This window comes from Charadrius vociferus, unplaced genomic scaffold, assembly GCF_000708025.1.
Source record: "Charadrius vociferus isolate BGI_N301 unplaced genomic scaffold, ASM70802v2 scaffold323, whole genome shotgun sequence".
NCBI classification, from domain to species: domain Eukaryota; kingdom Metazoa; phylum Chordata; class Aves; order Charadriiformes; family Charadriidae; genus Charadrius; species Charadrius vociferus.
This window is the reverse complement of record NW_009647692.1, coordinates 2,233,609-2,256,792: the sequence shown is the minus strand read 5'-3', so window position 1 is coordinate 2,256,792 and position 23,184 is coordinate 2,233,609. Positions and strand designations below refer to the sequence as shown.

General features: G+C 47.8%; 1 protein-coding gene across 3 annotated transcripts in view; it reads right to left on the bottom strand.

The window, feature by feature from the left end:
- ACACA (acetyl-CoA carboxylase alpha) overlaps nt 1-23,184 on the bottom strand; it is a 134,288-nt gene that overhangs the window by 17,210 nt on the left and 93,894 nt on the right. For all 3 annotated transcript variants that reach the window (XM_009881464.1, XM_009881462.1, XM_009881463.1), the window contains 6 exons: nt 17,547-17,690; nt 16,663-16,783; nt 13,771-13,867; nt 9,907-10,003; nt 9,081-9,216; nt 2,355-2,532 (listed from right to left, as the gene is read on the bottom strand). In XM_009881464.1, the coding sequence (XP_009879766.1) occupies nt 2,355-2,532; nt 9,081-9,216; nt 9,907-10,003; nt 13,771-13,867; nt 16,663-16,783; nt 17,547-17,690 (773 nt within the window). The remainder of the gene's footprint in view (nt 1-2,354; nt 2,533-9,080; nt 9,217-9,906; nt 10,004-13,770; nt 13,868-16,662; nt 16,784-17,546; nt 17,691-23,184) is intronic.

Below are 23,184 nucleotides of genomic sequence, written 5' to 3'. Positions count from 1 at the left end.
AGAAGGAGAGAAGAGAAGAGAAAAGAAAAGAAGAGAAGAGAAGAGAAGAGAAGAGAAGAGAAGAGAAGAGAAGAGAAGAGAAAAGGGAAGGGAAGGGAAGGGAAGAGAAGAGAAGAGAAGAGAAGAGAGAAGAGAGAAGAGAGAAGAGAGAAGAGAGAAGAGAGAAGAGAGAAGAGAGAAGAGAGAAGAGAGAAGAGAGAAGAGAGAAGAGAGAAGAGAGAAGAGAGAAGAGAGAAGAGAGAAGAGAGAAGAGAGAAGAGAGAAGAGAGAAGAGAGAAGAGAGAAGAGAGAAGAGAGAAGAGAGAAGAGAGAAGAGAGAAGAGAGAAGAGAGAAGAGAGAAGAGAGAAGAGAGAAGAGAGAAGAGAGAAGAGAGAAGAGAGAAGAGAGAAGAGAGAAGAGAGAAGAGAGAAGAGAGAAGAGAGAAGAGAGAAGAGAGAAGAGAGAAGAGAAGAGAAGAGAAGAGGGGGGATGACGGAGACAAAACAGAGAGAAAGAGAGAACGAGAAAGAAAGAATCTTAGCTATTATTTATCCAATGCCACAAACGCACACCAGACTTCACAGAAACATGTCTATCCAACGGTATATAGCACAGCCTGGTACAAGAAATGAGCTCCGGCACTCTCGTTTAAGCTGTGACCTGAAAGCTCTTTCAAAAGGTAGGTAAGCTTGCTGAAACAAAGCAATGAACTGGTCGTTTTCATTAGAGATCCTGCCCACTTCCCAGGTCACAGACAGAGGAGCGCGTGATTTCAAACGTGGGCTGGGGAAATCAAATCGCTTCAGTCTTTAACTGTGAGGGCGGGAGCAAGGACGGGGAGGAAGGTCAGCGCTGAGGGTGATGGAACAGCAACAGCGATGAGAATTATTACAAATGCGTAATGGTACTGAGGGACAGTGACACACTTTGCAAAATAATCTCTTTCTTGGTTAGTGGAGCTCAAGACCTCTAGAGTCCAACTACAGCTCTACAAACCACAAATGGGCCTTCCTGCTCTGGAGCCCCCAACACAGGAAAGACATGGACCTGTTGGAGTGGGTCCAGAGCAGGTCATGGAGATGCTGCACGGGCTGGAGCCCCTCTGCTGGGAGGACAGGCTGGGAGAGTTGGGGGGTTCAGCCTGGAGAAGAGAAGGCTCCAGGGAGACCTTACAGCGGCCTTCCAGTGCCTAAAGGGGCTCCAGGAGAGCTGGGGAGGGACTTTTTACAGGGGCATGGAGTGATAGGATGAGGGGGAATGGCTTCAAACTGGAAGAGGGGAGATTTAGATGAGATATTAGGAAGAAATTGTTGCTTGTGCAGGTGGTGAGCCCCTGGGGCAGGTTGCCCCGAGAAGCTGTGGCTGCCCCATCCCTGGAGGTGTTCAAGGCCAGGTTGGACGGGGCTTGGAGCAACCTGGGCTGGGGGGAGGTGTCCCTGCCCAGGGTAGGCGTGGGACTGGATGGTCTTCAAGGTCCCTTCCAACCCAAACCATTCTATGACTCTACGATAAGTAGTAGCTATCTTACCAGACTACAAAGGAGCACTAATAACAACTGATTATCTCAACTTTACAATTACTACAGGCAAATTTATGGAGATTTTTTTTTCCCCCAGGTAACACCAAGACCCCCACGTTCAGTTCAATTTATCTCGGCATCTGCTTGTGGCCATTCTTTTCAGCAAAGCAGTTAAATCCCACCGCAGCATGTGCTGGAAGGGTCCTTAGGAAACGAGGTGTCCTTCTATACGCCTTCCATCTGCTACAGACAGCTCCACCAGGGCTGGCTTTTTCTTCCACATAATTCAGTATCTCTACATTTTAGAGATGTTTTAAAACATTTAAAAAAACCTGCTTCCAAGAGTTTGCCTGTAGTTTTATATCCCGAATCACCAGTAACTAGAACTTCAGTTGCGCAAGTTGTATTTACTTTAAAAAGCGCAAACACCCACGTGCCCATATGACAGATAATACAACACTCGGGGATTTTAAAATAGACGCTTATTTACACTTATTAAAATTGTACACACAGGCACTTGTTTCCAAGCGCAAAGCAGTGTGTGGAAATATCAGAAGGGTAAAAAAAAATAATTTTAAGCGCCAACATCTCGCGTTGCTTTGTGAATGTTGGTAATGAACCTTCTCGGAAGCTGGCTCACACTGGCTACGGAATTTACCCCATCTAAGTCTGAGTCAGGAGAATATTGGAGCTGTGATCGCCGCACAGCCAACTCCTCAGAGACACGGCTCACAACTGGACAGCGGTCAGCCCTTACAGCGACAAACTGCCACGCTCTTCACTGAGAGCTTCTCCCACGGCCAGGTAATTACGCCTCAAAGCAGGTGGGTACGGGGGCAAGGAAAGCTGCCATACCTGCTCTCTCGGTCCGCGTACATCTCCATGTGACGAGGATTAATGGTAGGGTCAATCACAGCCCAGGATCCTCCTCGCAGCTCCGCCTGCGGTGGGATGTAGATAAGGACGGGTTGATGATACTCTCTCAGGCCGTCCACAATGTAGGCACCAAACTTGAGCACTTGGTCGTACATGTCTGCAGAAAAAGGACACAGCGCTTGAAGTCACAGCAGGTCAATGCTTCAGCCCCACCACGCTTGGTCAAACTGGGGAAAAAAACCCAATTATTCAGCTCTTATAACCACCTCCTGCTACAATACTGCCAGCTTGGGCTGGCGTCACCTGGACCTGGGCAAGATGGACTGAGAAAGGAGATGTTCCCCCATCAGTCCTTCGGCTCCCAGGCACGGGGGAGATCTGGTCTGGTTACTGCCCGCGTAACCACGTCTATTCACAACGCATGGACTGCAGGGTCCTCACCTCACACCAGCCAGTCCTACACTATGTATCCCGGAGCTGATCCATCCCTTACTTCCCAGCTTCCCAAGCCAACGAGTATTTCAGCAGTTCTGGAAGTCAGGTCAGGTATTTCCGGACTTAATACGAATGCAGCTGCCCAATTTCAGACTTAGTTCCATGGACCAGTATCACGATTCGCGTAACGTGTGTGGCGCACCTACCGGCAGCAGACCTTTCGCATATCTTCATAAAAATTAGCGTGTGGGAAGGGTTCAGATGTGAAATAGCATTCTTCTCTTCTTGCATTACAATTTGTTTAAGGCATTTTGCTCAAAATTACTAAGAACAACTCCACTGTGTAAAGACAGTACGTTGAAAACATCAGCCCCAAAGGTGATTTAAATAAAAGAGAAAAAAGGAAGGCAAAAGAATTTATGAGATGATATAGTTTATAATGGATATAGTTTGTAATAGAAACAGGCACCCTCGAATATATATATTTTGTTACATATAATTATATATAGAAGTATCAGATCAAATATACAAAAAATGAAATACGCTTATTAGGATCATCTAGTCTAGTTCACACAGGACTGTATCCTACGTTTCCTTCCCAGTCCATTTTAAAGCTTTCCTTTAGAAATTCCGAACAATAAATCTACTACTTCTTTAGGGGCATTTCCACAGCCAAACAGATGAAAATTTCCTCAGTATTCAGCCAAACTTCCCCTCCTTCCCCATCCCCATTCATTTCATATTACGACTCCTTGCATCACCCTCCATAATTCTCCACTCCGTTGGGATCGCTATAAATAGCAGCAGGCTTTTCAGTGTTTGGGGTTTTTTTTTTTCTCCTTAGACACACTCCAGGTATTCATCTCTCATGTCTCCCAGGACAGTGGTTTCAATCCCCTTCATCATTTTTGTTCTTTGCTTAGCGCCTCCCAGTTTGCCTAATTTTTTCTGGCCGTTAAAATACCACTGCATGGAACAGAAAAATGAAGCGGGCTGTGCGTACGTACCCCACACGCGCACACGCACGCACACTGGCCTTCAGTAACAGTCCGAAAACACTGAGACACTTTTATTCATCTAAAATCCTTACGTCATTCGAGAAAGCCATCGTTTGTGGGGAAGAGAGCCTCCAGCCAAGGTCCCCTTGGCACTTAACCCCAGTTTAATGTTAAGCATTAACATGACCATAGTTACGGAGCCTTTGGACTCTTTGGGAAATACACGTGCACACACACTTACATATATATATATACACACACATACACACACACATATATAGAGCAAGCAAGCCAGAGAGGTGTATCTAAAGTATATATATCTCTTAGTTCGATAGACACTGATGTGATCTCGCCAGTTCATTTGGCAGGTCAATGTCCAAGTACCCTAGAAAAGGAATTCCATGTTATTTAAGAAATGTCAAATGCCGATGAAGAGAAGAACAATTTATTTCCTCTAATTGCGAAGAAACATAAATTCTGGCAGAGACAGTGGGGACTGAGAACCAAACAAAACTCCAACCTTCCCCTTTGTCCTGAGCAAAGAAAAAGACCTCAAAAGGGGTGACAAATTTATTACTAATTACACAATTATTTTATTATGTAGCGCTAGTAATAAACCACTTGAAGTACTTTCAGCTAATTCTAGTGTTAAGAAAATAATTGCTTGATTCAAATTATTTTAACTGAATTAATTCTTTACTAGACATTTTTTACTAGTGCTACATAATAAAATAATTGCGTAATTAGCAATACATTTTTCACTCCTGCCAAGGGTATATATTTTACTCAGGTTAAGAGTAGAAAAAAGAAGCGCTACTTGTTTGAACGAGGCAGAGGGAGGAGGAGCAGGGGAACAGAGAGAAACTTGCTGCTTTCGGTCCATAGCTCCGGATCTCCTTCGGGGTTAGCAGGCGGCATCAGCACGGTTGGGAGGTATTTCTGTGCCTACAGCACTTTCAGGATGAGACTCCCAAAGCTATCCAGGGGCAGGAACTGTACTGCTGTGGGGTCCTGTACACAGTTACTCCTTCTGGGATCCTCCAACACAGCACTTCATTACCCTGGAACGTCCCAGCAGCCTTAGTTTAGTATTTCATATATGGATTTACACCAACCGCTGGCTTCTCTTGCACGCTCAAAGCTTCCACTGGGGTCAGTGGACTTTCTGCTGCACTTCTGGGCTACAGATGCACCTCAGTACTGTCAGATCTGGCTGTAAACTCCTCCACTGTAGGGGGTTTCCCCTTTTCTTGTGGGAACCGCTTCCACTAACAGAGACCAGATTTTGCTCAAATAAGGAAGAGACATTCAACCCGACTGCCACCACAAAGGGTCCCCGTGGTGCCACACAAGCTGCCGAGCTCCAGAGATGAGCCGAGGGGAACCGCAGCGTCCACAGGCTACGGAAAGGTTCCTGCTCTTCTGCAGGGTTTTTTCCTCCCGCCATCTCAACCGTTCCATTCGCACACCCCACGCAAAGGGGGGACTCTTAAAGAACATAGATTTTTAAGAGGGAAAATCTAAGTAGAGTTGAAGAAGATCATAAAAATACTGCAAAGACAAGTCAAGACACCCTCCTGTAGTGCCCACACCCAATCACCAGAACACACAACCTCCCCGAGTCACGTTAATGCTGTGGTTGAGTGTGAAACGATGAAACATTTGTCATACTGTGACTATTGCCTCTTATTTGCAGTTCTGCTGCTTTCTCTACTCTTACAATGGGAAACAGCGCACCCAATTTAACTGCCGCCGGCGGTAAACGCTGCCAGGTCTCAGCGGCGCCCGCTGCTCCGTGCCCGCGCAGCCCCACTGCCTTGGTAGGGCGCCGCCTTTGTAAACCGTTATTGCTGTAACTAACACCCTCACTGTGTTCCAAACAAACCCCAACCACTCCCACCATCGTGCACGCAGCAAAGAACACCACTCGCATGTAAAGAGCGGCTGTTTGCGCAACTCTTCTCGCAAAGAAGTCGCTCACGTCAAGAACGGGAAAATTAAAATTAAATATTATATTTCTGGGCCAAATTTAATTCCTGCATTCATTTAAACCTCAGCATACTAAACCACCCGCAAGCCAGAAACGCTGCAGAAGTCCTCAAGGAGAAGCAGTGCTGTCCGTCGTTGAGCAGGGCAGAGCGTTCGCAGCACTGCCTCCGTTCTCTGCCTGCTCAGCGCCTACTACACACGGACATGAAAACTGCTGGAAGCTGTTATCATTACACCATACGTGTAAATATTGGCAGTCAGATGCACCGAGCGTGCTGGAAAGGCTGCACACAGCTTTTTGCATTTCCATAGTGTCGGGCAACGTGCCCTGAACCTCCAAAGCTGGAACGGATCTCATCAGCTTGGCTGGATTATCAGATAGGACCTGAAGGTAAACGCCAGGCATGTATCGGCTGCAGCCACATAATGTCCCTCGTAAACCCATTACATACAAGCAATACCGTCATTCAGCATCCAGGTAATCAGAGATTTAAAACAGCCTTTTCATTCTGCTGCCTTTTTTTTTTTTTTATTGTTATTTATAACCTGTCCCAGGAAAAAATAATAAGTAAAACATGAAAAACCAACTGCGAGTGACCCTGTACACAAGCGGCGCTGCAGTTTAATGTCGCGGGGATTTGCATGCTATCAAACTATTCATGCCGAGTCCAAGACCCTGGTGCTAATTTCCAGTAAATTTCACGCTTGATGTCTCCCCGTTGTGGGTCACTGCCGGTTCGCCTAAATAAACCACTTCCAAATGGCTCCTCCATCTAAATATTCAAGCCAGTTTTTATAATTTAATTTTGCATTATGCTGAATAGCCTTCCGGCCAGAGAGAGCTCATTGGGGAAACCACCAATACCATTGTGATACGCCTTTATTTATGTTATTTATTTATTTATTTTACGGCTTGAATTAGACCTCCTAGGCCGACTAGTAAAGAGGGTGGGTTTTTTTCCTCTCTTTCCCCCCCCTGCCCCTCCACTAATGTCAATTTTCAGCATAGCAAGAGCTGTCTCTAATCTTTTCCTACTCATTACACACAATTTTGGAGTCATTTTACCCACAGTGCAGTCGGCTCCTGGCAGTGTGTTTGTGTGCACTGAGGGGTGGCATAATTGTTTATTTTCCCTCCCTGCATAATCCCCAGCCGGCACCGAAACCAAAACCGCAACCCGCTCCCCACGGAACGCAGAGAGCGTCAGCGGAGACCAAAACGCAGGAGAACGCACGGCCCGAGGTGCGAACCGCAATGGTCCTGTTCCTCCCTCCTCCTCCTGCCCCAGCCGGGGATACGCAGCCTGTGAGCATCCTCCTAGGGCCGTTCCCACCCCGGCATTCTGGTCTCAACTCCGAAGCTAAACTCGGCTTCCCGAGAAGCCAACTGATCTCAGAACACGCTAAGGCAAAATAATATTGTGACTTCATCAAGCATTCATTAATCAACTACTTCTCCGTACATCGGGAAAGCAAGTCACGATGGGAGAGCGCATTAGCAGCACGTGGAGCAGAAACCATCCCAAGAGGTAACAGGTATTTTGCAGAGGAAGGAGTTTTGCCATCTTTCAGAATCACAGAATCTCCCAGATTGGAAAAGACCTGTAAGATCACCTAGTCCAATCCTTAACCTAACACTGACAACCCAACACTAAACCACATCCCTCAGCACTATATCTACACCACCCTTGAACACCTCCAGGGATGGGGACTCCACCACTGCCCTGGGTAACGCATTCCAGTGCCTGATGACCTTTCAGTAAAGAAATTCTTCCTAATATCCAATCTGAACTCCCCTTGGTGCAACTTGAAGCCATTTGCTCTTGTTCTGTCACCTGGTACTTGACAGAACAGGTCAACTCTCACGTCCCTGCAACCTCCTTTCAGAGAGTTGTAGAGAGCGAGATCTTCTGCCATCTTCCATCCTCGCACCTGCAAACTCGACGGCATCACTTTCTGCCCTGCTGATGAGACACTGTCACCCTGCCAGTCTTCCCAGAGCGGGAACTTTTACTGCGTTACAGCACCTGTAACTTTTCTTCCGTGTTTGATAAGTGCCACACGCAGGTAAGCGGCCACAATCTTTTACTTATTTAAATTTTATAGTGTCAATCTCACATTCTTGGCACTCCACAAAAATTTCAAGTAGCAGTATGTGGTGCAAAAATGTAACTGCTGGTGTATTAACTGAGCAGCTTTAGAATCGTTCCCTTCGTACGATCATCACTACCACCAAAAGAGTCAACTGGGAGACAGTCCTCGATACGACCGTATTACTGCGGGAAAAATCATCAACGGGACAATGTTCCCACTTGACAGAATCTGCCGATACATTTTTGATAAGCAATAACATTGGCTTATCCAGCCCCGCTTCTAAGCTGAGGCAGAAGGATACAGAACTTTCCGAACAGAAGGGGTTTCCTGAGATTAGGGTTTAATTAGCCCAGGTTGGCAGCTGGGAGTTTTGTCAGCAACCAGACCACCGTTAACACCCAATTACCTGTTCTCACTGCAGATGATCTGGCCAGTCCCTATAACTGCCTACGAGGGTACATATAAAAATACAACCGCATTGCTGATTTTGAAAAGAACTTGATGTAAAATTTGCTTCTTGCATGTTTTATGTTATTCCTGCTACGTGCCTATTAAAGACAAGAGACGCCCGGGGAGGAATGAAACCTCCATCAGCACAGCTACGGCAGCGTAGAGCGTCCCCTGCCTCCAGCTGGCTGCCCAACGACCACAACTGACTTTCAGCAGAGCTGGGCAGAGCATCACCACGATTTCAGAGGGCTGCCGTCCTCTGGTAGTCCCAGAAAAGCATCCCCTTACTAGCATTTCTACTGGAGATCACACACTGGCCATGAAAGAGGGGGGCTGGGTGCAGACTGCACTGAAGATGGGTGAAGCAGATCCACTATGCAAGTTTATGGGTCCAAGTTGTCACCACAGATGAGCTGATCCAACAGCTAGCTGCTGCCCAAAGACAGGACCTGCTTCTGTCCCTTGCCACGTACACCCAACTCTGTCCCCAGAGAACCGCTTCAGGCTGGTAAACCAGCAGAGCTAATGGTAGCGAGTATGCCACAGGGGGAACGGGTGCTGAGGGACACGGTTCAGTGGTGGGTTTGGCAGTGTTGGGCTGATGGTTGGACTTGATGATCTTAAAGGTTCCTCCCCAACGTAGACAATTCTATGATTCTAACAGCAGCGGCACCCTGAGCAGTAGAAGACCAGCCACTCCACAGGACACCACCAAAAGGGGACCCAAATCAGAGGTTACCTTTCATTCCACCAGAGAAGCCTCTCCAGTTAGCAAAGACCATCAGAGGGAGCCCTTCTCTGTTGAAGTCATTGATAGCCTGCGCCGTCTTAAAGGCAGAGTCAGGGAACCACACCTGACCAGCCTGCTGGATTATCTGTTGGGAATAAAAAAGACCAGTAAGCCTTGAAACACAATAGCGTAAGAGTTAGAATAAAAATATAGGAGTGGATGAAACAAGAGCTGTGATGTGGAGTTAAGAACGAGCAACGCAGCACATTAAATACTTAAGATCTGATTGCCCACAGAAAAATCAGGACAATCCTTCTGTCACCAACATCAAGAGGAGTGTTCCCACTGATTTAGCCAAGAAGAAGACTAGAGATGGCCTGGAAAGCCTGCTACTATGGCTGCTGTAAGGAGCTGAGGGAGAAGAGAGACAAAGACATGCAAAGGAGAAAACCCCAAAGAGATGATGCAGGGCCAGAGCTGTGAAGTCAGGCAGGAGAAAAGCAAAATGTCAGAGCAGAAAGACCGTGAAACGTACGGTCACAGCAAGAGAACAGGGAAATGATTTCTGCTTGCCGGATCTCCTGCGCCCTGGTCCCTGCATCGCACCCAAGTCACAGGAGAAGCAGGGCTGCTGGGGAATGTCTCTCCTCTGCAAATGGCCAACGCAACTGTCCGTTCACTCCTCCCAGCAACTGCCATACATTAGCAACCCACCGAGGAATGGCTACACTTTTTGTCCCACATTTGGGCAAAAAAAATCCCATCAAAACAAGTGCTCTTCCCCCAGTGACATTTGCAGAGGACAAACAAGCAACTGAGCACACGTTCAACCTACCTTGGCCTCCGAGTCCAGGTTGGCAGGATCAGCAGGGATGCTGAGCTCCACCGTCCTCGTTTCTACGGCAACTACTCCTACAGGTATTCCTCCCAGCCTGGTAACATGCGAGACAAATCAAAATTCACATTTTACTGTTACACAACTAGACATTTTTTTCCAATTTGCATCAAAATACTCAAGAGAGACAAATCATGCGAGCAAGCGGCGGAAGCAGCAGTCTGGCCTTTTTGAAGAGTTTAGGCCCTTGGCTGGATTTCAGAGTAGAATTTACAGTTCTCAAAGCAAAATCTAGTCCTAAAAACTAGCACATACCTCACTAAAAATTAAATAACAATAACCAAATAACCAATAAATAACAAACCAAAGCCCAGATTTTGAACGATATAGCTACACCTCCACCACCCTTCACCTGCTACCATACAGATTTCGATACTGATGGTCCTGACCATGAAAAATAAACAAACACGCAGACCCCCGGGCTTCCCAAGCCCCGTTTTCACAAGCACTGTCAGCTGACGAAATACATCTACGGGCCGTACGTCTAAGCAATGCTGGTGGCTCAGCCACCCGAGACCTCCACTGCTCACAAAAACTCCCTCTCCCAAGAGGTAACGGTGAGTGACAGGTAAAAGGTTTGGGTTTGCCCATCTATCTCGTCCCCAGACCCTCTGCTGCAGGACGACTGCAAAGGCGGGAAGGGAGCCGGGACAGAGGGACGGGCAGGGAGTGTGGGGACCAGAGAGGATGCTCAGCTCTGCTCTCCACAGCATCCAACCGCTCCGGTAGACAAAAGGCATCTCGCTTGTGCTGACAACTGCCTACTCCCAGGACGGGAGTCCCAGCAGAGCCTCCACTCTCTCCTCAACCACCTCAAGCCGGATGACACGCGCTGCAGGCAGAAAAAGCGACGTGGCCTATGTGCACTAGGGGGCTGAAAATATTCCCATTCACTATGATTAAGAGTCTGCCTAGAAACCCGTAATTGCAGAAGCCGTCTTAAATCGGTAACTTATAACTTCTATATTAGGGCCCATGTGACCTAATAAAGAACATCTTTATCCAAGTATTACAGTTATTTATTGAACTTGAAAACAGCTCAAAACAACTTCTGTTTTCCATTATACTTCATATAAATTTTATCAGGCTAGCACATGAAGATGCTACATCTTGTTTTATAGTGTGTCCCTGGACAAGTTGCCATAGAATAATAAAAGACAATTTACAGCCAAGAGCACACATATTCCAAACATACATACAAAAGATGAGTTTTGGCAGCACTTACAGTAACAATCCCAGAAGAATACATTCGTATTTGTTTTTTCAAAATGCCACTGCTTTTGAAAGAAGTCGGTTTCATTTGTATTATATATACCTGTGTGTGAGAGTCCAAAGCAACTTGGAATTTGTCAGAAGAAAGGAACTGCAAGTGAAGCTGAGCACGGGCCTGGACAGAGACCAAATCATTGACTTCCCTCACCCCGCGGTGTACTGCTTAACCTAAAAGCCTTTAAATAATTATACGACGTTGTGAGATAAAACTCTAGAGTGTCACGGATGGCAGATAAAAATACCAAAGTGTACCAAAAGGTCACAGGACATCCCAAGGTTACGTGCTACAACAAAGAGTAAAGTCAGTAGGTATTTTTGGCTCCTCTCAACAACGTATAAAGATGAGGCAATATTCTGAGTGGAAAGGATCTGCAGGGGTAAGAGCAGTCAGACCCCTGGGACGGCAGTGGTCAGAGCCATGAAGCTCCAAGGCGGCCGAGCTGAGCTGAGCTGCGCTGCACACGAAGGCCCCTTCGGCTCAGCAGCACGTGGGCTCTCGCGGGGCTGGTGCAGCACATCCACTCCCACCTCGCTCTGTCCCGAGCACGGACTCCTCCTCCTGCCCTGGGACCATACCCGAGGAAATGGCTCTGTTTCCCTGCATCACGTTCTGCACTAGGATAGTCCAAAGGCAGTTCCAAACCCATTAAAGACGCTCGAAAGTCTTACGAAAAGAACAACATTTTGCTGAGCACACCCTCACATCTGGAAGCCTCCTTCAGTTAATACACAGCACTTCATCAACACGTTAACATGGGTCCCGAGGGCCAGTTTAGGGTGGTCCAGAATGGACACAACCCTCTGAGATGTTGCACATGAGCTCCAGTGAATGCCAGAAGCTTTGCTATGTCACAGCACGACCTCTGGCGCTCTGACCCTCATTAGGAGGACTCCTAGAGCTGTGGCTTTGAAGAGTCTAAAAGAGAAATGGGAGCTCCCAGTGCCAAGTATTCTGGGCCCACATGCGCTATCAACGTAATGGAGATAAGAAACGGCAGTGATTCACGGCTGTACTGGCTGGGAGCCCAGCTGGCTATCCCAGTTGTGCTCTGTGGTTCAGGAACACGGCGTCTCTCCCTGTCTCCCACTGAATGCCCCAGTAATCAACTACAGCATCACCAGGGACATGCTGGTACTACGGTCAGTCCTTGCAACACCAGTTTGGTGCAGCTAGAGGCTGATGGAGTCAGACCCCAGGGGTGGCCACGGGATTTCCAGAAGACTCTGAGCATTATCAGCTAATTTGGCTCTGGATTGTTGGCACTGTGACACTTGACTGTACCGGAGGTGAAAGATCTGTAAATAAAAGGTTTTTCTTTGATGCAGACTTCTGCTAGGAGCTAAGGCACTCTGAACACCCGTCATGCACAGGCACGGCCGTGTCTCATTAAGGTAAATGGGATCGCCAGGATCCCATTCAGGCACTTCAGGGTTTTTTTCTCCACTCTCAATTGTTAACAAAAAAAAAAAAAGGAAAGGCTGACAATTAACCAAAATCACTGACATCAATTAGGAGCTGGGATTCGGCTGGAGGCAAGAGTTTGAAGCTCTGTCTCATGAGGAGAGCTGGTGGTAGTCCGAGGAAGGAGGAGTGACAAAGGATAAGCACGCGGCATTTGGACAGCTCGAGCGCTTGCAGTGGAAACTCAAGGGAGACAAACGCACTCCTTCAGAATGGCTTTATTCTGAGAGGAAAGAGACAATCAGATCAGGAGACTCACAGTGCCATTTTGGAGGGGGCGAAAAACTAAAGAGACTAGAAAAAAGGTGGCGGAGGGGGTTTTGAGCCCAGCTGTGATTTGCATTCTGCCAAAACGCAGGATCCCATCTCCAGGCTTCTGCCTCCTGCCAGCTCGGAGCGGTCATGGACCTGCAACACCGAGAACGACCCAGGAGGGACGTATTTTCAAGGCAGGGATCTAAATCTCAAGGCAATGGGGAACATTTTAGAATCCTGCCCAGGTGCCACATCACAGCAAGGTAAGGGGAAGCGGTTCCCCTCGGGAGGAGGTGAGTGCCGCACATCTGCGGAGCAACACATCTCTGCGTCGTGAAAAACAACAAAGATCAGGTGTGGCGGGCGCTGCTTTGGAAAACACTACAAGTTATTCCACACAAATGCCAACGTTAAGCTCTTCTCTATACAGAGTTTCTTGAGATTTGCTCTAGTTTTAGCTGAACTTTTCTTGCAAGTCAAATAAGACTGCACAACAATAAACCGCGTAATGCACCTTCAACTAAGAGCTGCGAGAAGGGCTACGCAGCCGGGTACCGAGGGAAGCTTATATCGTCTGCTGTCATTTTTAACAATATCTCTCTTTTTGGCTTTTGTGCATGTTAAAGCTGTCACCGCCAAGCAAAACAAGAGAAACGATCAGACCATGCTTCATTCGTGTGGTAAAGAAGTACCCTATTCAAGCAGTGACTTATTTTTACTTATAGCCATTAACTTTCAGAGGAGGTTCTAGAGAAAGGCAAAGCATAACGAAAACTTGATTTCCACAAATGTCTAGAAAGCCTCTTAGAATTTACCTTGCTCTACCAACCACAACTGTTTGCGCCCAGGGCTGCATGATCTCCAGGAACGAGCCATTGTCAAAGAAACCACTTAGCCACTGTCCTTTTTGACCTAAAGGGAAAGGAAAAAAAAAAGGAAATATCAGAGGAGGAAGGAGGGAGGGAAGAAAGAAAGGAGAGAGAATATAAAAGGAGCAACTGAAACTTGCTTTAAAATGCCAACTGGAGATCTTGGCACTGTCTTTTTATTTATTTATTTATTTTTAAATAGATTATAATACAAGGGAACATTAGACAGCTGAGCATTTGTCTGCCTTCAGCCATCATGTCTTATTTCATTTGCTAGTCTGCATAAAGACAGTCATTTATCAGCAAAAGCATCATTTATTGTTAAACGATGGGGTTCGGATAGCAGAGGGACTTCGCATGCTTTTAAATAAATAACTCTGTTTTTTTCAAGACACCACAAACATTTGTCAAAAGGCAGTAAAGTCATTAAAGATGTTTTTCAAAATGCCTGTTTCCATTTTAAAACTTATCTCACATTTTTCTCTTGATTCTGCCTAATCTTTCCTTTAAGGAAAGAATGCTGACGAAATTCAGGAACCAAATGTAAAATTTTCTATGCTATTTTAAAACTTGACCACAAACCTGAGCGTGCTTCACACATCCTTTTAGAAAAACTGAAATGAAGTCCTCTGATACTGAAAGCCTACTTGGTCCGTAGGAAGGCGCCAGACGATGCACCTCTCCCTAAACTGACGCGCGCTGTCAGAGTCCCCGTCCCGGATCAGCTCATACGCTGCCAGACCTGTTCTCCTGCCCAAAGAAGGAGGCAACTTCCGAACGCTTGAGAGAAATCAAACTGCTCCCAAAGAGCACATTACCAAGATGACTGTGCAGTTCCAAGAGAAATAAACCTTTCCTGACCCTTGCAGACAACCAGCTTCTACCCCAAAGTCTGAGGGTTTGACTACCCTGATCAGGCGAACTGTGAAATAGTATTGTTGTCGGCGACATGGACAGTGGGGTCGAGTGCACCCTCAGCAAGTTTGCCGATGACACCAAGCTGTGTGGCGAGGTAGGCATGCTGGAGGGGAGGGATGCCATCCAGAGGGACCTGGACAGGCTGGAGAGGTGGGCCAAAGCCAGCCTTGCGGGTGGTGATCCCCTGGGGCAGGTTGCCCCGAGAAGCTGTGGCTGCCCCATCCCTGGAGGTGTTCAAGGCCAGGCTGGACGGGGCTTGGAGCAACCTGGGCTGGGGGGAGGTGGCCCTGCCCAGGGCAGGGGGGTGGGAACAAGATGATCTTCAAGGTCCCTTCCAACCCAAACCATTCTATGATTCTATGATTATTTGCCCTTTATATGCCAGTGCAGTATCAGACTTGGGGGGTTCCTCCTGCATCACAAACTCCAATACATTGACACCACCTCTCCACCCCCACGTGCAACAACAGATCTGTGCACTAACAATCCACATGCATTCCTTCAAATAAAATTCTCAGGATGACAATTACTCCTGTGGGAACCAGGCTGGCAGTTTACACTGTATTTCTCTACTTTCCACGGGTGTTTGTTAAGTGGGCACAAAAGAGACTACGACCGAGTTATGCCTCACTCTGCCGATCTGTGCAGCGGCATGGTACTGTTCTGCTCTCCAGATAGGAAGACCATGGCAGGAAGGTTTTCCGATATTTTAGCCTGGACCCTACTGCAGTGAAGAGGTAAGGGCATGACAAAGAGCATTCATTTGGGCTGACTGTGGGTGCTGGACTGGGGAGTGACAAGTAAGATTTGCTGCCAGCTCTCCTTCTGCAGCCCTCCAGCCTGTATAAGCCGGGCGTCCCAAAGACAAGGCGTCGAGATACTCTCCCCACGCAGACTATTAGAGAAATCCCAGCTCTCTGGGAGCACCTGCCTCCCACTGGGGCTTCATGAAGCTCCTCCAAAAAAAAGCCACCTAAACCCCACAAAAGCCCTCCCGGCTTTACCCCGTGGCACACAGCTCCTGAGGAATGCTTTAATCTGAACAAGCACCTCTGCTTCTGCAAACCCAAGTCCAAAACCAATTAAAAGTGGAGATCCAAGCAAGCTAACCTCTGCTGACTTAAACAGGATGGAGAGTGTTTTATCAAGACCAAACTTGTAATTACTGTGTTCTACATTCCTTGCCTCTGTGGCCCCACTGTAAAATGTGACCATCCATTTCAAAATTATCTCTTTATCGTGAGCCCAAAGCTGATCGTTTAGATTCTGGCCTCGTGTCGGGCGTCAGTTTGAAGAATATCACGGCAATATCTCCTCTAATAAATGGCTTTAACTTTTCACCTAGGAGATATCTGCTTTAACTTATCACAGGGAATCATCTGCTTTCCTTAACGCTTCCACTAAATTAAAATCTGAAGTCACTCGATTTGGAAGCCAGCGTTAGCTGCACTCAGACAGCTGGATGAATTACTTGAGAGATGATGAAAAAATATTATCCAAAACCAGAAAACTTAGTTTATCACAAATCTCATTTTAGCCCCCCAAACTCATTAATAACAGCAGGCATAATGGTCACCCAGTTTGCAGCTTGTACGTACACAGGCTGCACAACCCCAAAAGCCTGCATGGGGGTTCAATGCTTTGCAGCATTTCCAATATAATTATTCTCCAAGATCTGAAGGAATACTGCGATTCTTTTAGCGTAAAGGCCTTTGTATATGGACTTTCCTCTGAACCATAAAAAAAGAAAATCTATAAAAGTAACTAATAACTGTAAGTGTCCCCAAGCGCTCAGAATTTACGCGCTCTTTTTTTATATTGTATTTAAATTGTTTAGAACTAATTACTTTACAAGCTCTGACAAACAGTCTTGAAACAAGACGCATTATTGCGTATTCTGGCCAGCAAAGATCTACGTACTTGGATTTGGGCGTCCAGCCAGCATCCAGCGAGGGTCATAGGGCGTCTTGGTAGGAACAAAGTCAATGGTTCTGTCTATAGGATCCTTGACTTTGAGGATAGGAACAGGGCTGTACACACTCTAAGGGAAAAAAGAAAAACATTAAGGAAGTAATTCTCCTGCGTGGCCTTGCGCCAAAGACCGGCTCGAAAGGACCTGGTGGGAGTCCTCTGTCCCCCACACTGCACAACTCTTCGACTGACAGGATCCCAGAGCCTCAGCAAGAGCCTGAAGAACCTTCCAAGGTGCTCCATACACTCTCTCAAACCCTCCTTTGGTATAATATGCCATACAGTGCGCTTCACTTGCTCTTGAACTTCAGGCACAGCCAGCACTAGCGCGGGGTTGCAGTTTAATTTTTGAAAGGTGACCAGCCCGCCTGAGTCATGCCATGTGCTCTTTCCCGAAGGACGGTGACCGGTGTGTTCTTGATGCTGCCTTCCTGGCTGCAGAGCAGCTTACACATAGACATCAACCCCTACAAATTACTGCCTCAGAGGGCAACTTTTAGAGTCTCTTCAGTAAGAAACAATCCATCGCTTCCATAAAAACCCGCTGCCCAGAGTACGGAGGGCAGCAGGCCAGGGGAGCAAGGTGACAGCACCCAAGGCAGCGCCAGGCTGCCCCGCGTCCCGGTTCCTGCAGTACTTTAAGACAAAAACTACTTTGTGTTCTTCAATACCATCACACTTCACAGCCTTGACCATGAGCCTAACCCATTTTGCTAGGCACCACGCAAACACAGAACCCCCCTGCAGATATGGACAGCCCCTCACCCCCAAAACCCCTGCGAACAAAGCGAAGAGGTAGCGCCACCTCGCACTCCTGTGGGGGCAGGAATTACCTTTGGCATGTAGGAAAGCCACTGCAGAATAGTGTAGACCCCTTCAAAATCATCGCACACAGTGCCGTGTGTCACTCCGTTGTTGTGCATTATCTGGATCCCGCCCAGCTGGTTGTTGGAGGTATAAACTTCCCGTCCGAGCACCTTTTGAAAGAAAAAACAAGAAAACCATCAGAGGATGGGATGGGACAGGGAGGCGTTGAGTAAGGCGATACATACAAACCCATCCCTGCAGCAAGTCACGATCCCTTCAACACCAAAGGATGGAGCAAACCACTCACCGCAGACCTTCCCAAGCCCTGTGCGCAGGTAAGATCTTATGAATAGTGATCCCCAAGGGGAATGATACAAGCGGGGAAACGGAGGCAGGGGCAGTTACATGACTTGCCCTTCCCCAAGCAGCAACGGAGCTGACACGTGACCAAGACTCCTGGGAGCTGGCCCAAGCTCAGCTCACTAATTCAAAATTGCTCCGACTAAGACGACCGGTAGGGTGGAACCACTTAAACCTTTCACTGGGGAACACACCAACACCGTGCATAAAGATGGGTGTAGCAAAGATAAAGCCCCACCAGTTCCTTAGAGAGACTGGAAAGAATAAGAGTCCGACTGCCGGGCTTCCAATTCTCTCGCCCGGCTCCATCTCTAATCTCAGCCCAGGCACCGCAGCTCTTTTCTCATTCTCCTGCTGTCTCTTTCCATTTGCCCTCTCCCTGACTGATACACTGATCTCTCGGTCACTCGGCTTTCTGCTCCACTGAGTCCATATTACTAATAACACCTCTGCCACGGCCAGTTTACCTCATGAAGGCAGGAGCACATCATTACAAAATAAACTCATAACTTTGACATTCTAGCAAATACATGCCGTTTGTTATTTTTATGGGTTGAGTCTTTCTAACAGACGGAGGGCATTGCATACCTGCTTCATTTAGATCTTAAAAAAAACCCCAACCCTCCAACACACACAACCAACCTGCCCTCCCTCACCAAACAACCAGCGCCGTTTGTTTTCGGAAGAAGGGCCACGCCAGGAGAGGAGCAGCCCCCAGCCCAGGGCACCCCGCGTCTTCCGAAGGGATGCTCGGCTCTGACTGCATCCTCATCCCGACAGCCGACAGCGAGCGCTGGGGACAGAACTCATCTCACTCAGAGGAGAGGAGTGCTCCGCATTTCTCAGGATTTGACCTTTGGGGCTGAAAGTAAGAAGGTACTAAAGGGATATGAAAACAGAAAATAGAAGATTTTGATCTGGCTATAAAACTACAGTGGACCAATAAGCGTTCTTCCCGCACACCATCAGTTAATCGCAGCTGGGGTCAGGGAGACACTGGGCCCATCTAAAGTGTTCCCTAACCGGTAAGGCACAACGCTGTCATTTCCCATCTCCAAATTTATTTTCCTTTGGAGGAGAAAAGGCCCGGCGGTCTGGCGTTTCACAAAACTCAGCATTTTACAAGCACTGGACGATCCTCACAGAACTTCCTGTGAGACAGATGTCAGTCAAGGTTTAGGTCCAGAAGAAACCCAGGCACAGAAATCACTCAACTAGCCCCAAAATTTAGAAGTCAATGTAAGCGTTGTGGTTTTGCAGAGGGATGTTCTCGCGTCTCCCTTCTGAGCTCAAACACCTTCACCTTCCTCTCACAAATTCAGTGCCATGAAGAGGCCCGGGAGGAAAGAGAGATGCATAGGTTGAGGTTCAAGGGAAAGCAAAGCACAGGGCTCCAGCTGGCAGGCCCAAGCCTAGTGCAACGCTTTCCACAGAGGAAAATAAAAATAAAGAGGATTTAAACTCCCCATCTATGGACTAAGGCAAACGTATGCACATGCAAAACGGGCCTCTGCTGCTGCTTATCTAGAGACGCTGTAGACAGCTCAGGTTTACCGCTGCTGACAGGCAATGAAAACAGTCTAATATACCGCCTGCTCTCGCCCTTAAATCCCTTTTTGGAGATCAAGATAAATATGCAGCTCCTTTTCCCAAGCGCTCCGGACATTTCAGTGAAGTGGCGGAGCATTGTGAGGGGCCGCGCGGATGAAATCCCTCTGTAATACCGAGCGAGCGTAGTATTTACTTGTCAGTGTTTGTCAGCAAAGGCAGCGCAGTCCCAAGCCGCGTTCAGCAGCGGTGCCCACGAGCGCTGCCCGCCTTCCTCCGCATCACGTCCACGTCCACACGCGTGCTTTGCGCCTGTGCCGGGGCCCGCAGGAGGGACGTGTTGTACAGGCACACACCGGCTCTGAATCACAGCCCGATTGAAGCCCGAAGGCAGAGGAGGCGGCTCCAATCCCCGGTGCGGACCCGGTGCAGCGAGGGGCGAAAGAGGCTGTCTCGCAGGGGTACTGCGGGCTGGGCGCTGGTCCTTCGACCTGCACGTGGGCTCTTCTGTCTTCTCTGGAGCGATCAGAGATCCTACCAACTCCTTTCACGCATACAGCTGCAGACTGAATTGGGTGCCAGAGGTTAAAAGGCACCGAAGGGCTAGCCAGCTTCCAGACAATGATCGTTGGGCCCGAGAAAAAAATGGATGCGATAGCTCATCCATTCAGCTCTGCTAACCACCTCATCTCTGACCTCAGAGGACTACATTCTTAAAGGCTGACAAGTAATTCAATCTCCAATTAACAATCTTAAATGGTGCAATGCATATTGCTGTATAAATGTTTCTGCGAGAAAATATCCAAGGGTGAAAGAGAATACATCTGCTGGAGAAGTGCGAGACTGATGCTTCTGCAATTAAAGGATTTAGATGTTCCTCAATAAGGCACATGGTCAGCAGAGGCATGAGCGGATTTAGAAAGGTCGCCAAATCAGTCGGACAAGCAATGCTACAAACAATCTCGTGGGAGAAAAAGACTGCACGGGGTGAAACCCTGTATCTGACATGATCAGGATCTGTCCAAAGGGTAAACCTCAAACACTGAGAGTTTGGGTCCACCAGGGAGGTCCACTGAGTCACACGAAGTAGGAGGTTAAGAAGTGGAGGCAGCATTAGCCCGAGGCTTATAGAAGGCGGCTGTTTAACGACCAAACACGCGCGTGGAAGGGTTGAGTTTGCAGAGCAGGTCCTTCCCAGCAGGAAGGTTACCGGCACTCAAGGGAACAGTCAGAGATGCAGCTACCAGAGCCGGCTGCCACAGAGCAGAGATCGGGCAAGGTCCAGCAAGAGGGCTGGGAAAGAACGGGTTCCGGGATTTTAAAGCTGAGATACACAATACACTTATACCTGAACATCAGCAGTATTTGACCTCTCATCTTGTGCTTCATCTGATGGCATAAACAGACAAAAAAAAGCAGCATGAACAGCAAAGCACCAGACCGGGAGCATCTGGCACCAGAAAATTTGCTTTAACTTAAATTCTTGCCATGCCATGAAAGCTCAGAAACCATGTTTGTGTCCACTCGGAGTTTGACACACACCAGTCAAAGGAAGCTGCTGCAGGTGACTGGCCCCACACAGAGATCCCACACTTGCCCTTTCGGAAGCCTCTCGTGAGGACCCCTCATTTCTGTTACTACTCCTCTCCTGCACGTTATGCTGGTGCCTTTGCATTTTGAAGATCATTTCCCTTTTCCAATTCAGCAGCAGTTGGGGTGATGTTTCTGAGCGAGGTGCAGTGGGTACCGCTCCCTCCGCTGGAAGGTGCCGGCAAACAGGTCTCCTTCCCCTTCCACCAGTGGTCTTCCCCCGCGGCCCCTCCACGCACCAGCGTCAACTGTAACCGATAAAGCACGACTGCCACCACCTACTCCGTGCGTATTCCACACCAAATGGCCTCCCAGTCACTAGGGACCCAGGTTGGAGTCAGACGAGCCACTCGCTCTCCCCTCCCTTTGCCCCTGAAGACGAACATTTCAACTGCTGAAAGCAGTGCACGTAACACGGTGCACAGGACAAACGCGTCCCCTGTGCCCCCATCTCCAAAGGGGCTCCAGGAGAGCTGGGGGGGACTTTTTACAAGGGCATGGAGTGATAGGATGAGGGGGAATGGCTTTAAACTGGAAGAAGGGAGATTTAGATGAGATATTAGGAAGACATTTTTCACTCTGCGGGTGGTGAGGCACTGGAAGAGGTTGCCCAGAGAAGTTGTAGAAGCTCCATCTACAAGGTCCCTTCCAACCTAAACCATTCTGTGATTCTATGACATCGCTGAAGTGGTCCGAAGGCAATGCAAGTTCTAGAGCTGCATGAGTTAAAGCTCAGCCCGTGATTACAAGAACATACGCTATTTTCCAGATAACGCAACCTTCGACACCACGTGCTTACAAAACGCACGGGCGGTATTGCCAACGCTTATTTCGTTTGGTCCTCCAAAAGCCACTCTCCCTACTGTACCGGGAAACCGCATTTCTTTTTGCTTTGGAGGGTCTTTTGGGAAGTACAAAGGAGGGCCAGGATTCTAGCAGCCTTCTCAGCCTTTAAAAGACCGTCCTCAACAGGTTCCTAGGCATGTCATATGCATATTAATCGCCTTCTAGCACTCAGAGCCATGATGACCAGCTGCTTTCTCTGTGCTCCCTTTCAGAAACGGAGTCGCTAGTTAGTTGAGACGTTCACGGCAAAGCTGGTGCGGCTGCAAACTTGATTGGCTCATATGTTTCATCAAAGATGAAAGATCTGAAAAAATGACAGCAGAGGGCTTGAATGGGAATCATTATGTAACATAAGTGCTGTTATTATTCAGAGCATATCATGTGTTTATATCAAATATAAGTGCCAGATTTTTATCCGAATAATTTCAATAATTGCAATTCCCATCCCGCCATTTATATTATCTGCCAGAAACCCGAAGCAGAAAAGGCACATGCACAAACTATAAATAGCCTATTTTTCATAAACAGGCAGAAATGATCGGAATGAATGTCTCATCAGAAAAACACGACGTCGGAACTTAAAACCCGACTGCTATTATGTGCAGTCAAGCCTCAACAGATCTTAGAGCGTTCATTCCCATCACTCGGCTCTTCCCCCAGAGCAGCGTGCCGTCAGCGGGTAACCCAGCAGCAATGCCGGACGGGGGACCCGAGCCCGGGTGGGATGCCAGCAGCAGCCGCGCTCCCGAGCAGCCCCGTTCCGAGCCTTCAGCCCCTTCGCATGGCGGCGCGAGCACAGACACCTCCTCTCCGCCTGGCGACGGGCTGCACCTCTTGCATTTCTAATCTATGAATGTGTGCAGTTCCTGCACTTCTAATTTACGAGCGTTCGGTGGGGGACCCTTCTGACTTGGGAACATATTGGCTCGGTCTAATGCTTGGAGATTATTAAAGTCAGAGCTATACTCCACTATCAAGTCTACAGATCTTTTATTTAGAAGATATGGTGCTCTAAATGCACAAAGAGCTCCCTGTCACCTTCACATTAAAGCCCCTAGTGCCTGGTAAATGGAATTATATAGCTGTCATCTCCTTTCCCCAAAGTTTTAAGAGTACAATGGGCTCATTTTTTCACACTCCATCCCAGCTTCAGAACTAAGAGACCTACTTTGTATTGATTTAAAGTCTCAGAAATAAATAAACCTGCTTCACCAATGTGATTCACAAGAAATTCATGATACACTATTGCATGATATATTTCAAGCTGTGGCTCCAGCTCTTTTTTCCCTTTGGTGAGTGATGGGGGAGGTGGGAGGTAGG